Source organism: Salvelinus alpinus, chromosome 15 (genome assembly GCF_045679555.1).
Source record: "Salvelinus alpinus chromosome 15, SLU_Salpinus.1, whole genome shotgun sequence".
NCBI lineage: Eukaryota > Metazoa > Chordata > Actinopteri > Salmoniformes > Salmonidae > Salvelinus > Salvelinus alpinus.
Genome location: NC_092100.1, coordinates 22254282 through 22272549, shown reverse-complemented (window position 1 = coordinate 22272549; position 18268 = coordinate 22254282). Strand labels below are relative to the sequence as shown.

At 41.8% G+C, this 18268-nt stretch overlaps 1 protein-coding gene across 15 annotated transcripts; it reads left to right on the top strand.

Moving 5' to 3' along the window:
* The first annotated feature begins 12177 nt into the window (after nt 1-12177).
* Nucleotides 12178-17977, top strand: LOC139539732 (cold-inducible RNA-binding protein B-like). Of its 15 annotated transcripts, none has more exons than XR_011667995.1 (9): nt 12178-12290; nt 13343-13451; nt 13569-13675; nt 13761-13902; nt 14047-14227; nt 14400-14467; nt 16624-16715; nt 17094-17180; nt 17670-17977. XR_011667995.1 is itself a non-coding variant. In XM_071342945.1 (7 exons), exons 2-7 carry the CDS (start codon nt 13352-13354, stop codon nt 14897-14899), a joined length of 612 nt encoding a protein of 203 aa, XP_071199046.1. In that variant the 5' UTR covers nt 12178-12290; nt 13343-13351; the 3' UTR covers nt 14900-15801. The 15 variants fall into 15 exon arrangements, 4 of the variants coding, with proteins under 4 accessions (XP_071199046.1, XP_071199045.1, XP_071199044.1 ...); XR_011667994.1 differs by having other exon boundaries at nt 13761-13926; XR_011667992.1 differs by lacking the exon at nt 12178-12290 and adding an exon at nt 12493-12522 and having other exon boundaries at nt 13761-13926.
* The last annotated feature ends 291 nt before the right edge of the window (nt 17978-18268 follow it).

Here is an 18268-nt window from a genome sequence, read left to right as displayed (position 1 = left end):
GATTTTTGTTTTAGATTCCGTCTCTCACAGTTGAAGTGTACCTATGATAAAAATTACAGACCTCTACATGCTTTGTAAGTAGGAAAACCTGCAAAATCGGCAGTGTATCAAATACTTGTTCTCCCCACTGTATACTTACATTCGTTTTTTTAACTGGTACCAACCTTCAGACCCTACAGACAGAAGTTGGCAAAAGAGGTTGCACCAACGTCAGAGGAGTCTTGTGAGGCTTGTGAGGCTTAGAGCAAAACGGAGAACACCATCGTGTTCGTGAGAGTGTCATCTTTCAATAGATGATAGGTTGGATACTACATACGATTCTGTGAGAAGACAGATTTTCGGGATGTCTCATGGTCTGACAAACACCGCTCGAGCTCTGCCACCATTCACCGCAGATGCGGCAGGGCGACATTGGCGGATGCGGTGGGTTGAGATGCAGCCCATGCAAAAAAAAACTGATATCTCTAGCTTAAACAGACTGATTTTGACGCAGATGTTTTTATTATGTTAATTAGATTTTAGCGGGATGTGACCATTGTAGGCTAAGGGTTAAAGGAATAATCCACCCTAGACATGAAATATGACTTGATACATCATTATGATAAAGTTATAATTACGGGAGATTACCTGTACTCCAGACAATAGATGGTATGGGCATACTTGTCTACAGTATATCATCATGACAAAGTATATATTTTGTTCAAATGTCCTCAAAGTTCACAGTGCGCTGCCAGATTAATATCCTTTCTTTAACTACCATGGTGCAAAGCGGTTTTCTCCTCTTGTCTCCCTGCTTGCAGACTCGCAGGGGCCTTGTGCGTTGCCATAGCAACCTGACTCACAAAGCTTTGGGCTAGAAACGCAATCTTTACAGGTTGAAAATTGTGAGATTGTAACTCCTGAATGGATACTGCAGTTTGTTTCAGGGATTTTACAACTAGCTAACTACTTCACATGCAGATATTGACTGGTATTATTGTGTGTAGCTAAGTTTTCTAGCTTGCTGCACTACCTAGCTAGACAGACAGCCTTTCTAGAGAGACCATTGCATTGTGGGTATTGTATTTGACTTGAACTCTGCAGATTTTCACAACAATTTTCACGTTGCTTCCTAACTTGTTATAATGGCGATATGCCTGTTTTTTTCACAACATATATTGTTCTCACATATTTGAGTAATTTAACAATGTAAATCAAAGAAATGTGTGGTTTTGAATGGATTATTCCTTTAAGTCAAAAACAAAAGTAGAGTGGTTAGTCAGGGTGGGTGGGTAGGTGAATAATGCAAATGTCTAGCAACCCAAAGATTGTGTGTTTGAATCTCATCACAGATACATTTTGCATTTGAGCTAATTAGCTACTTTGCAACTACTTAGCATGCTAGCTAACCCTTCCCCTAACCCTAACCTTAACCCTTTATTTTAACTCCTAACCCTAACCTTAACCCCTAACCCCTAGCCTAGCTAACGTTAGACGCCTAGCTAACGTTAGACGCCTAGCTAATGTTAGCCATAACACATTGGAATTTGTACCATATCATATGTAGCCTGTATTTTTGTTGACTATGTTACGTCTACCCCTGAGTCCAGGTTGTTTTGTGCAACCATTACTGAGTGTTGTTCCAGTTTAAAACTTCTTATGGCTGAGATCCCGCTAACAGGATCGATATGACAACAGCCAGTGAAAGTGCAGGGCGCCAAATCAAACAACAGAAATCTCATAATTAAAATTCCTCAAACATACAAGTATTTTACACCATTTTAAAGATACACTTCTTGTTAATCCCACCACAGTGTCCGATTTCAAAAAGGCTTTACGGCGAAAGCACCACAAACGATTATGTTAGGTGAGTGCCTATTCACAGAAAAACAGCCATTTTTCCAGCCAAAGAGAGGAGTCACAAAAAGCAGAAATAGAGATACAATTAATCACTAACCTTTGATGATCTTCATCAGATGACACTCATAGGACTTCATGTTACACAATACATGTATGTTTTGTTCGATAAAGTTCATATTTATATCAAACAATCTCAGTATACTTTGGCACGTTATGTTCAGTAGTTCCAAAAACATCCGGTGATTTTGCAGAGAGCCACATCAATTTACAGAAATACTCATCATAAATGTTGATTACAATACAAGTGTTATACATGGAACTTTAGATAAACTTCTCCTTAATGCAACCGCTGTGTCAGATTTCAAAAAAGCTTTACCGAAAAAGCAAACCATGCTATAATCTGAGTACGGCCTTCAGAGACCAAAACAAGCCAAACAGATATCCGCCATGTTGTGTAGTCAACAGAAGTCAGAAATAGCGTTATAAATATTCACTTACCTTTGATGATCTTCATCAGAATGCACTCCCAGGAATCTCAGTTCCACAATAAATGTTTTATTTGTTTGATAAAGTTCATCATTTATGTCCAAATACCTCCTTTTGTTAGCGCGTTTGGTAAACAAATCCAAACTCACGACGCGCGTGCAAGTCCAGCGGAAAGTACGGACGAAAAGTCCAAAAAGTTATATTACAGGTCGTAAAAACATGTCAAACGAAGTATAGAATCAATCTTTAGGATGTTTTTAACATAAATCTTCAATAATGTTCCAACCGGAGAATTCCTTTGTCTGTAGAAATGCAATGGAACAGAGCTCGCTTTCACGTGAACGAGCGTGTCCAGCTCGTGGCTCTCTGGCAGACCTCTGACTCATTCCCCTCTCATTTGCACCCACTTCACAGTAGAAGCATCAAACAAGGTTCGAAAGACTGTTAACATCTAGTGGAAGCCTTAGGAAGTGCAATATGACCAATATCCCACTGTATCTTCAATAGGGAATGAGTTGAAAACCTACAAACCTCAGATGTCCCACTTCCTGGTTGGATTTTTTCTCAGGTTTTTGCCTGCCATATGAGTTCTGTTATATTCACAGACATAATTCAAACAGTTTTAGAAACTTCAGAGTGTTTTCTATCCAAATATACTAATAATATGCATATCTTAGCTTCTGGGACTGAGTAGCAGGCCGTTTACTCTGGGCACCTCTGGACACCTTATTCATCCAAGCTACTCAATACTACCCCCAGCCTGTTCTATTATGTCATGCCAAAAAAGGTACCATGTTACTTGTTGATGTCTTAAAAAAACATAGGTATGTGACATAATTAGAAACGTACATTTCTCAAATAATAAATATATATTGTTTTACTGTGGTGTTATATTAACCTATTAGCCTGTTTGTAGGCTAGCTTGTGCTACAGCTAGCATCCCATGTAGATAGCAAATATCAGAGGAGGCATATTTTATGAGTACACATGACAACATAGTTAACTGCCACGGATCTCCGGTTTAAAGCACACTGTTGGTTGGTTGTACAGTGACCAAGAGACTGAAAAACAGCTTCAATCTCCAGGCCATCAGACTGTTAAACAGTCACCACTTGCCGGGCCTCCGCCCAGTACCCTGCCCTGAACCTTAGAAACTGTCACTAGCCAGCTACCACCCGGTACTCTACACTGCACCTTAGAGACTGCTGCCCTATGAATATAGTAATTGAACACTGGTCACTTTAATTATGCTTACAAACTGTTTTACCCACTTTACATGTATATGCTGTATTGTACTCATGGCTCATCCTATATAACGACTATTTCTATTCACATGCAAAACCACACCATTCACACATACTGACATACAGTTGAAGTCGGAAGTTTACATACACCTTAGCAAAATACATTTAAACTCATTTTTTCACAATTCCTGACTTTTAATCCTAGTAAAAATTCCCTGTTTTAGGTCAGTTAGGATCCCCAATTTATTTTAAGAATGTGAAATGTGAGAATAATAGTAGAGAGAATGATTTATCTCAGCTTTTATTTATTTCACCACATTCCCAGTGGGTCAGACGTTTACATACACTCAATTAGTATTTGGTAGCATTGCCTTTAAATTGTTTAACTTGGGTCAAACGTTTCAGGTAGCCTTCCACAAGCTCCCACAATACGTTGGGTGCATTTTGTCCCATTCTTCCTGACAGAGCTGGTGTAACTGAGTCAGGTTTGTAGGCCTCCTTGCTCGCACACGCTTTTTCAGTTCTGCCCACACATTTTCTATAGGATGAGGTCAGGGCTTTGTGATGGCCACTCCAATACCTTGACTTTGTTGTCCTTAAGCCATTTTGCCACAACTTTGGAAGTATGCTTGGGGTCATTGTCCATTTGGAAGACCCATTGCGACCAAGCTTTAACTTCCTGACTGATGTCTTGAGATGTTGCTTCAATATATCCACCTAATTTTCCATCCTCATGATGCCATCTATTTGTGAAGTGCACCAGTCCCTCCTGCAGCAAAGCACCACCACAACATGATGCTGCCACCCCCATGCTTCACGGTTGGGATGATGTTCTTCGGCTTGCAAGCCTCCCCCTTTTTCCTCCAAACATAACGATGGTCATTATGGCCAAACAGTTCTATTTTGTTTCATCAGACCAGAGGACATTTCTCCAAAAAGTACAATCTTTGTCCCCATGTGCAGTTGCAAACCGTAGTCTGGCTTTTTTATAGCGGTTTTGGAGCAGTGGCTTCTTCCTTGTTGAGCGGCCTTTCAAATTATGTCGGCATAGGACTCGTTTTACTGTCGATATAGATACTTTTGTACCTGTTTCCTCCAGCATCTTCACAGGGTCCTTTGCTGTTGTTCTGGGATTGATTTGCACTTTTCGCACCAAAGTACGTTCATCTCTAGGAGACAGAACGCGTCTCCTTCCTGAGCGGTATGACGGCTGCATGGTCCCATGGTGTTTATACTTGCGTACTATTGTTTGTACAGATGAACGTGGTACCTTCAGGCGTTTGGAAATTGCTCCCAAGGATGAACCAGACTTGTGGAGGTCTACAATTTTTTTCTGAGGTCTTGGCTGATTTCTTTTGATTTTCCCATGATGTCAAGAAAAGAGGCACTGAGTTTGAAGGTAGGCCTTGAAATACATCCACAGGTACACCTCAAATTGACTCAAATTATGTCAATCAGCCTATCAGAAGCTTCTAAAGCCATGACATACTTTTCTGGAATTTTCCAAGCTGTTTAAAGGCACAGTCAACTTCGTGTATGTAAACTTCGGACCCACTGGAATTGTGATACAGTGAATTAAAGTGAAATAATCTGTCTGTAAACAATTGTTGGAAAAATTACTTGTGTCATGAACAAAGTAGATGTCCTAACCGACTTGCCAAAACTTTAGTTTGTTAACAATACATTTGTGGAGTGGTTGAAAAACTAGTTTTAATGACTGCAACTTAAGCGTATGTGTCACGTTCTGACCTTAGTTCCTTTTTTATGTCTTTATTTTGGTTTGGTCAGGGCGTGAGTTGGGGTGGGCATTCTATGTTCTATATTCTATGTTTTGTTCTATGTGTTGTATTTCTGTGTTTGGCCTAGTATGGTTCCCAATCAGAGGCAGCTGTCAATCGTTGTCTCTGATTGAGAATCATACTTAGGTAGCCTGTTCCCACCTGTGGTTGTGGGTAGTTGTTTCCTGTTTTTGTGTTTGTTTCACCATTCAGGACTGTTTTGATTTTTGTTGTCATTCACTTTGTTATTTTTGTCTTTTTCCCGTGTTCAGTTAATAAATTTAACATGGACACTTACCATGCTGCATTTTGGTCCGATCCTTCATATTCCTCATTGGAAGAAGAAGAAAATCGTTACAGTATGTAAACTTCCGACTTCAACTGTATATTTTATTTATATTCCGGACTCAGGTCCAGAAAGCTTATTTACTGCAATTCTATACATTTTTCTATGGGGTTTTGTATTGTGTATTGATATACTTTATTTTTGACATAGCTTATTCTAATATTACTACTACTGTGCATTGCATTTCTTAATTTCTTTCTTATTACATTTTTGATTATGTGTGTATTATTTTGCATTGCTCTGTATTACTGCACTGTTGAAGATAAAAACAAAAGCATTTGGCTGTACCTGCAATAACATCTGCAAATCAGTGTACACGACCAATAGACATTGATTTGAGTATAGTGCTCTAGCTCCAGAACAGCGGGACATTTTTTTGACCACTATGCCGAGCCATACAAACACCATTTTCACATCATACAACCAGATAACATGACCGCATACAGCAGGTAATAACACACAACAATGAAAATGATAAAATGTATGCATTGAGTTAAATTGTAAAAAAAATTATTCCTAATAAATAATAAAGAAACTGATTAGTTGGCATAGGGCCAATACCATGAGCTCATATTGAGGCCCAATAAAGGCAAACCATCCAAAGGGTGGGCTTATTTCAGGCCACGTGCGAGCTGCCTTCACCAGAAATGAGCTGCCCACTCTGGACCAATGCCTTGGGGCCAATATGGAGTCGATTAGCAAAGTCGCATTGCCCTGATGTGGGCAGCCTACATTCTACATTTTAGTCATTTAGCAGACGTTCTTAGCCAGAGCGACTTACAGTAGTGAATTAATAAATGTTTCATACTAGAATCAAACCCACAACCCTAGCATTGCAAGTGCCATGATTTATCAACTGAGCCTACATGGGGCCAATATTTCAGCTTGCATTGGACCCACATTGTGCCAATGTGGGCATGTTTGCTGGGTACATACCTGTGTTCCTCTCTGATCGAGGGATGATGCTGACTGTGGAAGACTTGGACTTTGGAGTTTTAAAAGAAAGAACAACATAATCTTGATTATCCATGCACAAATGTATTTAAACTTCGTAAATTATTCAAATCAATTGATTAAGGGGTTTTAGGTTGAAATCTTAGACCTTAGGATACTTGAGCATGTCATACATGCATGTTTGTATTCTTATCAAAGTTCTTCACTGTTTGGTTGTCAGTCTCTTCACAGACACATCCCATACAAAGCACCCAGGATAGAGGGGCTCAGTGAATGAGGTCTGGACTTTGTTGAGGAGGGTCAGAGTTCCTACACTGTGGTACACGACTAATGCTATTGAGGAGCAGGGGACAGATGGGCCTAAGGTAGTAGTCTTCGTATTATTGTGCCAGAAAGCCCAGCCACTGGCATGACTCTCCAATGCCCCAGAATGATTCAGACAGACCCTCTACACAGCACCTGGGGGTGAGTGGTAAATCTGTGTGGGTGACGAGGAACATATTTGGCCATACATCTCCAAGTCACCTTTCTGTCCCCCTCAGACAGATGCATGTTTTTATTAGTGACACCTCTAGCACTGAGATGCAGGGCCTTAGACTGCTGCGCCACTCGGGAGCCCATGGGTTGGGGAAAATTGTTTGGTCCCCATAAAGAGAGTAAAACAAACGTGTGTGTATGCTATAAATACCAGAGATGCCAGGCCAATGTGAGTGCTGCTAGCCTCTGCCTTACCTCCTACACACACACTCTGCGGCTTCCTGGTCTTGGGTTCAGTCATTGTCTTGATAGAATCAATAGATGTTTCCATTTTGGTGCTCACACTTCCAGAATGACTGAGCAGCAGAGTATCAGCAATAGGTTTTGTTTCTCTAGAAGTGTTGGTGTTTATAAGAGGGGACATTTCATGGTTCAGTGTGTGCTCTGTGCCTTTGGGTGGTGTTAGATAGAGGCCGAGGAAGATATCTGGCCCAATCCCAAATAGATCCCCAGACCCTATGCACTTGTAGCCTATCAGAGGGCAAGTTGGAACTATTACCAAATTGCTTACACCTGTCAAATCCTCAGATCTTTACAAGTGCATAGGGTGTAGGGTCTATGGGTCGATTTGGGATTGGACCAGAGAGTCACTGACATGCTCACTGATGGGTATTCAAATCTTACTCTACCCAAATTTGCTTGTGTAATTTTTTGTGTGTGTGTGTGTGTGTGTGTGTGTGTGTGTGTGTGTGTGTGTGTGTGTGTGTGTGTGTGTGTGTGTGTGTGTGTGTGTGTGTGTGTGCAGTGAGTGACTCATAAACTCATCTCCTCTCCTAATCAGAATAACCTGAAACCTTTCTGTGTTTTTTACAGGTTCCTTCCATCCACTAAGCAGTTTGATACTAGGTCACATGAACCATGACTCCCACTGGGCACTGGAGAGCACTTGGCGCAGGGTGATAAAGAAGGCTATAGTCACTATGTCTGGCACATGCTCACACAAACATCCTCACTCAAATGGGAATAAGCACACACACACATACGCATGTACAGATTTTAGACTGCACATACACACACACACTCGCTGATAGTCTGTCTGAGTTGGGCATGACTCACCTCCTCTCTACCTGGAGTACTGCCAACCCTCTCCAGCCTCTCCCCCCTTCATCTGTGTGAGCCCTTCAATTCACTCTAGCACCACCATAGAGCATTTCAATAATTACAATTAACTTTAATCACTAGTCTAACGCTTAGGTGTAGGGACTGCAGCATGTTACTTAACACTTAATACATTGATTTATTGCATTGAGCCTGCTGTGAATGAGCTTTCTATGGTGAGTGAAAAAAAATGCATTCAGGTTTTTTCAGCATAGACCTACAGTGAGGGAAAAAAGTATTTGATCCCCTGCTGATTTTGTACGTTTGCCCACTGACAAAGAAATTATCAGTCTATAATTTTAAAGGTAGGTTTATTTGAACAGTGAGAGACAGAATAACAACAAAAATATCCAGAAAAATGCATGTCAAAAATGTTATAAATTGATTTGCATTTTAATGAGGGAAATAAGTATTTGACCCCTTCTCAATCAAAAAGATTTCTGGCTCCCAGGTGTCTTTCATACAGGTAACGAACGGAGATTAGGAGCACACTCTTAAAGGGAGTGCTCCTAATCTCAGTTTCTTACCTGTATAAAAGATACCTGTCCACAGAAGCAATCAATCAATCAGATTCCAAACTCTCCACCATGGCCAAGACCAAAGAGCTCTCCAAGGATGTCAGGGACAAGATTGTAGACCTACACAAGGCTGGAATGGGCTACAAGACCATCGCCAAGCAGCTTGGTGAGAAGGTGACAACAGTTTCTGTGATTATTCGCAAATGGAAGAAACACAAAAGACCTGTCAATCTCCCTCAGCCTGGGGCTCCATGCAAGATCTCACCTCGTGGAGTTGCAATGATCATGAGAACGGTGAGGAATCAGCCCAGAACTACACAGGAGGATCTTGTCAATGATCTCAAGGCAGCTGGGACCATAGTCATCAAGAAAACAATTGGTAACACACTATGCCGTGAAGGACTGAAATCCTGCAGCGCCCGCAAGGTCCCCCTGCTCAAGAAAGCACATATACATGCCCGTCTGAAGTTTGCCAATGAACATCTGAATGATTCAGAGGACAACTGGGTGAACGTGTTGTGGTCAGATGAGACCAAAATGGAGTTCTTTGGCATCAACCCAACTTGCCGTGTTTGGAGGAGGAGGAATGCTGCCTATGACCCCAAGAAACCATCCCCACCGTCAAACATGGAGGTGGAAACATTATGCTTTGGGGGTGTTTTTCTGCTGAAGGGACAGGACAACTTCACCGCATCAAAGGGACGATGGACGGGGCCATGTACCGTCAAATCTTGGGTGAAAACCTCCTTCCCTCAGCCAGGGTATTGAAAATGGGTCGTGGATGGGTATTCCAGCATGACAATGACCCAAAACACACGGCCAAGGCAACAAAGGAGTGGCTCAAGAAGAAGCACATTAAGGTCCTGGAGTGGCCTAGCCAGTATCCAGACCTTAATCCCATAGAAAATCTGTGGAGGGAGCTGAAGGTTCGAGTTGCCAAACGTCAGCCTCGAAACCTTAATGACTTGAAGAAGATCTGCAAAGAGGAGTGGGACAAAATCCCTCCTGAGATGTGTGCAAACCTGGTGGCCAACTACAAGAAACGTCTGACCTCTGTGATTGCCAACAAGGGTTTTGCCACCAAGTACTAAGTCATGTTTTGCAGAGGGGTCAAATACTTATTTCCCTCATTAAAATGCAAATCAATTCATAACATTTTTGACATGCGTTTTTCTGGATTTTTTTGTTGATATTCTGTCTCTCACTGTTCAAATAAACCTACCATTAAAATTATAGACTGATCATTTCTTTGTCAGTGGGCAAACGTACAAAATCAGCAGGGGATCAAATACTTTTTTCCCTCACTGTACATCTCAAAAACAATGGTTGAGAGAGGTTAGCTTTATAATGACGAGCGCAACTTCTCCTCGCAGTGCTGAAATCTGAGAAGTATAGCATCTGAGGCATCAGCTGTGGTCTCAACATAATGACAGAATTAGAGGAAATTGGGGAAATGATACATTCCTATCATAGAAGAGCAGTAAATCAGAGGATCCACTCAAAGGACTATCCTCTCTTTCTCTTGCTGTCTTCATTTCTCTCTCGTTCTCTCTCTCTCGCCTTCCCTCCCTCTCTCCCTAATCCATATTGGCCTCCAGAGACACATGTTTCGAGACTCCTACACATCGCCCCACCCTCGTCACCACCACTATACATCCACCTCCACAATCAGTGTGTGGACAAACCCAGAATAACAATGTGATCTTATTTTACCTCTTAAAGGCACAGGGCCATTGCGTCAGGAGCTGCTATTTCAGCTTTCTCTCTGAATGTTTTCAACATAGGTAGATGTATTCTTCTCTTCTGGTAGGCGTGGTCAGTGTTATACTGCTTTAAAAGGGAAGTGAATGTGAAAGGCTTGCTATTTATGTGGTTGGGGCTAGTACTTTTGTTAGGTACAGTGACTTCTGATTGCACAACATATCAAAGCAAATCTTTAAAATTATATATCATAGTGCCACAAAATCCCATTGTCCATTGCTGTCCTATTTTAGCAGAGGTATTGCTTTGCTCTGCTTGTCAGTTTTGGGCTTGGCAAGGGTGCTCAGAACCAGGGCAGACATCTGTGTTGTTTTTCCTAACCACCGTGCTGCTACATCTGCATTGCTTGCGGTTTGGGGTTTTAGGCTGGGTTTCTCTATGTATAGCACTTTGTGACATCTGATGATGTAAAAAGGGCTTCATAAATACATTTAATGGATTGTTTTGTGGGATAATCATATGAGATAAACAACATGCCATGGCAGCCAAGGCTGAACACATCTAGGCTCACACTGCCTCTGAAATGCTGCATCCATAGAATAGCAATCAACATCTAACAGAGAGCCCACTGCCAGGGCACAGCAATATCTGCTGCAGTCAATGAACCTCTGTGGAAGCACTGGTCCAGCCAGCACTATGAGAAGGCAGGTGCCATCCGGCCATCAAAACATGCACTTACAGCGTCCCCCTCTGTCTGATTGTATGTTAGCGCAGCTTTACTTGAATTAAATAATATGTTGACCTCATCTGCATTACATAGGCTACCATTAATTGAGGTTGCACAGACACACATACTAGACAAGTTTAAATGTGCACGTTTTTTTGGCATTCCTTACTCTTCTCTCACATAATTTGAATTATTAGTAATGGTTTGAGGCCCTGAGTGAATAATGGGACATTGTAAACCGGAGAAAGGGAGAGAGAGAGAGAGATGGCGGTGGCCCGCACATCTGTCATCCAGTTGGGTGGAAAGGATGGCTTTTTGCTTAGAGAGAATATGAGGAGGCGGTGAGGCAGTCAGCGCTGGGTGGAAAACTGTGGTAACGAACAGGAAGCCGCAGAGCGTTTGTGTGTAGGAGGTAAGGCAGAGGATAGCAGCACTCACGTTGGCCTGTTAGCTCTGGTATTTATAGCCTGGCTGTGGTCGGCACCAATATGCTCCTCTGTCTTGTCTAGTGCAAGAACAGCAACATCAGAGGGGCTGCAAAAATGTAAATCTGTTCAGACCGGTCTGGTGTATAGGAATTTTGAATGGAAAACCTTTGGTATGTATACTTAATGTAGCCTATGTACAGTAGTTTTGGTTTATCAGAAAACATCCCAATCCAGACACCAGCGCAGCGAATTTGGGAGTACAGTGGCCATTTGCTGCCATTGAAAACGATGCAGATGTCCTATATTGGGTTAATAATCTTTGCACGAACTCTGCAAGTGTCAGTCCAAATCTTTCACCAAGTGTAGTCGGAATATCATGAAATAATACCACACATGAAAATACAGTATACCTAGCCTACCCACACTTGTTTTATTTTATTTGGCCTCCCTGTCCACTACGATGCTTTACCGCCGTCAGGTGGACTGCGCAAAAACTACTCGCGGCATGCACACGGTTCTTACTTTACCTCAGTGATGCGCACGCCCCTTTTGCTATTTATTCATGACTCACGCAGATGCTCATATATTGGAGCCATTTTGACATCTTTCTCAGACGACGCCAAACCACACAAAGGTAACTGTTTACTCAACCAATTCTAATAATTACCGGGTAAATGTACCACAATGCCTTTTAATTTCTTATGGAAAATAATTGACTTTGACCATTTACTTTCTAATCAACGTTCGCTTTGCGATTTGGCAAGCAAACGTGTTCATGTCGGTGAAGGGATTGAAGCGATTATAACGTTAAAGAGCTAGCGTTAGCCATGATTATTCCTTAGGCCCCCGTCATGTGTAACTACTCGGTATGCAACGTTATTCTATTTCGAGTGCCAATGTTTACATGTTTTTTCACGTTATTTGCCGTTACAACTGGGTTGTATTTCTAAGCCAAATTCGTTCTAGTAACTTGCTAACAACGTCGTTGGTAACGTTATTTACCTACAAAATGGCCGTCCGCTAATGGACGTTTCACTAGCTAACATTAACCGTAAAGTAGCTAGATATCTTTTGGACGTCGGCGTGGCAACATGTTATTTTACTGCCGCTGTTTAGTTAACGTAAACGAATTACCAGATAATACGCTAGCTGACGTTGCAGGTTAGGCCAAATCTGGGCCAGGTCGTGTTTACTGTGTGGATTGAAATGGCTAACGTGACTCGTTTATTGTTAGTTCGCCTGCTAACGCTTAGCTAGTTTGCAATCCTTTGTGTGCTGCCTGTTTTTTGGCTAGCGCCTCTCTAGCTAACATCAGCTCAAGGTTATGGTGGGTACTTGCCTGTTTGGTTAGTCGCCATGGTTGATAATTTTACCATAGATTCCCAGGTAACTAGTTAATTTAGCTAACGTTAGTAAATTGGCCTGCTAAATTATAGCGAGTGCATGACGTTAGGTAACTTTATTGCACTGGTTAAAACACGGCTGCTGCACGCATTTGAAAACTAATGGTGGAAGAAAATTGCCTTATCGCCTAAAATGTATGGCTTCATAGCAATTAGCGCTTCTGGTGCCATCCTTATGTGAAATTGTTTTTCTCACAATTGTTTTTCCTTCAGTTCTTAAAACAGTGAATGTCTTCTAAACAGTGTGTGTAGGCCAGGCGCTTATTATTATTTTTATCTCTAGATAATAAAGATGTCTGACGAAGGAAAGCTTTTTGTTGGAGGATTGTGTTTTGACACGGATGAAACTTCACTGGAAGAGGCGTTTTCCAAGTATGGCAACATTGCTAAAGGTATGTAGCATCTCCAGGACCCGGTTAGCAGTTTGGCAATGTTGCTTGTCGCCTCAAGTGGGCTTCGGCCATATGGGTGGTTGATTTTATTTTTTATTTTTTTAATTCCCCCCGCAGTTGATGTTGTAAGAGACCGAGAGACTCGGAGGTCCAGGGGGTTCGGCTTTGTGACTTTTGAAAACCCTGAAGATGCCAAAGACGCAATGGCTGCAATGAATGGCAAGGTGAGGGGATTCTTTCCACGGACACATGCAGATCTTCGACTGATATAAATCACTGGTATTAACTTCTACCCCCCTCCTCCTTCAGTCTGTTGATGGCAGGATGATCCGTGTGGATGAAGCTGGCAAGTCGGGAGGAAGATCTGACCGTGGTGGTTCTGGTGGCTTCAGGGGTGGTTCTGGTGGCTTCAGGGGTGGTTCTGGTGGCTTCAGAGGAGGCAGAGGAAGAGGTGGGCATGGTTATTTAGGAGGAGGTAAGGGCTGGCATTGCGAAGTGGTTAGCTTCCGTTTGCTATAAGTCACACCCCTCTTTTTATTTTACCTTGCTCCAAACTGAAGGGCCTTTGACTGAAATGTTCTTATTTTTGACGTAGGTGGTGGCTATGGTGGTGGAGACAGAAGCTATGGTGGTGACCGAAGCTATGGTGGAGGAGAGAGAAGCTATGGAGGTGACAGAAGCTATGGTGGTGGAGGAGACAGAAGCTATGGTGGTAGCTACAGGAGTGGTGGAGGATACTCCTCTGGGGGTGGCAGCGGAGGTTACAGAGAGGCCAGGTAAGACTTAATTTAATGTTTTTATTTTCTCTAAAGTGTTGACTTTTAAGTGATCGGTCAGCTGGTTTTAGTAACATTAATAGGCTTTTAGCTTCATATGTTGTCTTTCTAGGATAATCATGTACTTTTCCTTGGTTTCCGTTAACCAGCATTCATATGTGCACATTTTTAGGAGTGGTGGTGAAAGTGGTTATGGTGGCCGCTCTGGGGGATCCTACAGAGACAGCTATGACAGCTATGGTACGTTTGATGTAGCCTAGTTGCCATGATCTCACTGTTGGTATGGACTAGAAATGTTTAGTACGGACTGGACATGATTGCATAGACTCCCAGAATGGCCCTGTAAGACTTGTTGCTCAGTATCCGAAAGCCTGTGCCCTCTTGGATTAGCATGTTAAAATACCCAGGTCTGCTCAAAAATCCAGCTCTGCCACCCACCCAGAAGCAGAAAGACATTTCAATATTTTTTTCCACTGAGTCAGTTTTCTTTTGAAGAGGCATAAGTTCACATCCAATGCCCCTTGCCCTGATGCTTTACTGTTGCAATGAGAACCTTATGAGAACTGTGGCACAAAATATGAATAGGTTCTAGTCTACTGTGTGAGAAATGTCCGAATGCTGCAGTGCCTTTACACTTGTGGCTTCTTCTTGTCCTCAGCTACACACGAGTAAAAACAAAAACAAACTTCCTGATTGCAAGATCGTCCCTTCGCTGGCTGTTTTTTAAAAGATGCGCTCTTCGAAGACACTTTTTTTCTTCTGTTTGTGGTATCTGGTGCTAGTGTTTTCTTTAACAATCTTGGCAGTATCTTTAGATTTTTTTGTGTTGTGTTCTACAGGATCTGTCATGGCAGTAATCCTGTAGCGTTTAATTTAATTATTGTAAGCCTTGACGCTCACTAAGGATCTTAATACCTTAAGTTCAGTATGCCCTTCTGGTGTTGCAGGAAGAGTCGACACAGGGAGAATCAAATTTGATAATTAATGGCTTTATTTGCAATGAAACCTGTTTCCACCGTTGACTCGTTATCTGTTCAACACAGCCTGATAGCTTCTACGACAAATTCAGTCTTGACCATGTTCCTGCTCAATCGGAAGACTCAAATATCAGTAGTAAAATGTTTCCATTTAAGCTTATTTTCACTGCCGTTGTGAATTCTGGACTTAAAAAAAAAAATCTGTGAAATTTACACTAGAAGCTTGACAAGCTGTGGTGTGCTCCTTCAGTTCTGTAATGCATTCCTTTAGTGTAACAAGGTAGGAATGCCGTGGGAGCACTGGTTTCCAGCAGACCACCTTGATATTGCTAAAGATTTGTAAATACTCAGTATCCAAAGAGTGAATGACTTTGACTGGCGAAACGATTTCATTGAAAGGTATACTAGGTGTTTGCAGCCTTCTGCAGTTGGCCTAGGGTACTTTGCTCTTCTCAAACGTGCATAATGATGGACTCAACATTCACGATCACTCAATGTTACTACAAGGATATGTGCTCTCTGTTCTGTGTACAAACACCCCTAATTTTTTTGTATATCCTGGCTTCATGAAGCCTATTAAACAATCCGTTGAAAATGCTCTGATTTCTTGTGCCTTCAAAGAACTTAAGCCTGTTCACACTAAGCCAGCTGAATGTTATGCAATGCGAGTCTGGTAGGGAGAGATGTCGTAAGTGGGTTGAGAGAAATGATAGCATAGTCTCAGCTGGAAAGGGTATTCTGAAAGGTGGGATCTCATTTTGGAAGGGTGGCTGAATTAATACTCAGAAGATGCTAAAAGATCTAACCTGAAGCTAGTCATTGTGCGGGGTTGGGGGGCCTGGGTGTGTTGCAAGCAGAATAGAAATGAAATGTCATCCTGGTGCTGGCACTGGTTCTTTTATAATGCTTCATTGCGCCCAAGAGCTCTACTATCGTTTTGGAACTCAACAAAGTCCTTGGAGAATGAAGTGTTGTGCCTACCGACACGTGAATCCGCTCTGGTGAATGCTGCTCTCTTGGCTAGTTCATAAGTGGAAATAGGCCAGTAATGTGAGGTAAAGACTTTTGCTCTCCTGTTCGCATCCCTCAAAGTTCTCATTTTGATGTCCATCTTAACTGCCTTCAACTTTACCCAACTACCGCTGTCACTTCCTCAGGCCCTAGCCGTTACTGTTCAGAACCCTGAGTTGCATGAGTACGTCCAGTAGCGTATCCTGTTTTTTTTTGTTGAATTTTCACCCTGTCCCCATAGACCATTGGGACTACTAGACTCTGAAAATGACCATTGAGCTTTTGAAAATTTCATAAGTTGTCATGGCTCAAGTATCCCTAGTGTAAAACAAGATTCTCCCAGTTTTGATCTGTGAAACTACAAGTACTGTTCTCCCAGTGATTGCAAAATATGTCTTCATCTTAAAGGTGGACTCAGCAAAATGATGTTGTCACAAGCAGAAGTGCAGACATTGATTGGGACGCAAGAGACTACTTGGTCACACAATATCTGTGCACAGGTTCGCTTCACAGCATTTTAGCCAGGGCACCAAAACAGTGAAGTTGTTGCGCCTTGTGCTTCAATATGTCTAGTAGTTGTGGAAATTGACCCACTATGCTGTTCACTTTCTGCATGTGCGTCATATCGCTGAATCTACCTAAATTCTAGACAGCTATCACCTTTCTACTTTTGCTTGTCAAGTTTATCACTATGTAATTTGTTTTGTGTAAACATCTTAACGTTCAATCAACTTTGATAGGATAAACACTGTCTAATGCTGGAAGTTGATGCTGTTTAGCACATCTGTAGTTCATGTTGATAATGATAAGCAAATGCATGTCATATTCTTGCCCTCAAAAGCTGTACTCAACTAATTACAGTCTTGTTACTCGATCAGGTTAAACTAAGCGTTGGATGTGAAAGCCTGCTTTAACACGGGGTTGGACTTCGACGCTGACTGTTTCGTTCCAGTGCTTCCTTGGAGGTGGGTATTCTCTGATGTGTACTGAATGCCTTCGAGCTGAAGTCATGGGCCCTGTTTGCGTTCCCCTTAAATGATATCTTCACTGATCTGACACATTTTATTGTCGAAGGCAGTGTTGTGGAGCCCTGCTTTTTACCTGTCCTCTAGTCAGATAAGATCAGGTATCACTCAAGGAAGGGTTAATATTTACAGTATACAAGTCAACTTTTGGACGTGTTCAGAAGAGTTGCATCCGTCAAAGGATGGACATGTTTTTTTTGTCAATCCCAGTGTCTACGACCTTGTGGGAACTCCCTACAGAATATGCGTACACCAATCCAATGCTTTTAAATGTGGGGAGAAGTACACACTTGGTGAGAATTGGGGATGCATGCTGTTCTGACTATTAACAGTAGCGTATGGTACAACTGACTTGAGTGCACTGCTAGAATTGTAAACTCATCTGTCATTTTACTGTATTTCTTCTGACTAATTGTAACTTTATTCCAGGTTCACCACAGGATGGTTTGCCCTGAAACGGCTCCTTGGAAAATCGTCACCAGGAGATATCTTTAAGACTGAACTAGAGATGTGCTGCTGAACTGGACTTGTCGTTTAGTCAAGACCTGCCTTGGAATGGGAGTGCATATCTGAACCAGATTTTATATATCCATGATGTTTACCAAACTGGTTGTCATTCTGGCGTGCCAATGCAGCACCTGTATTACCAGTATACACTTTATTTTTTATTTGTATTTTTTTCTGAAGTACTCAAATGAACGTCTTGGAAATGGAGTGGATTAAATCTATTTTTCATATTGGTTGTCTCTTGCACATTTTATAGGACATTCTTGTAATGTCTATTTTAGTTGTAGTACAGTGCACACAAGAACATATATTTCTGATGGTAAATAGACTTTTCATTCAGGACTACTCATTGGAGTCGGTGCATGTATTGATCCAAATATGGGCAAATGTACAGACAGTTGGCTGTAGTTGAACCTCCAACGTAAAAAAAAAAAAAAAAAAAAAAGTAAATTTGTTATCTGAAAAATGTACTTAAAAATAAAATCTGAAATGCTATTCCTTGAGCCGTGGAGGGTTTTATC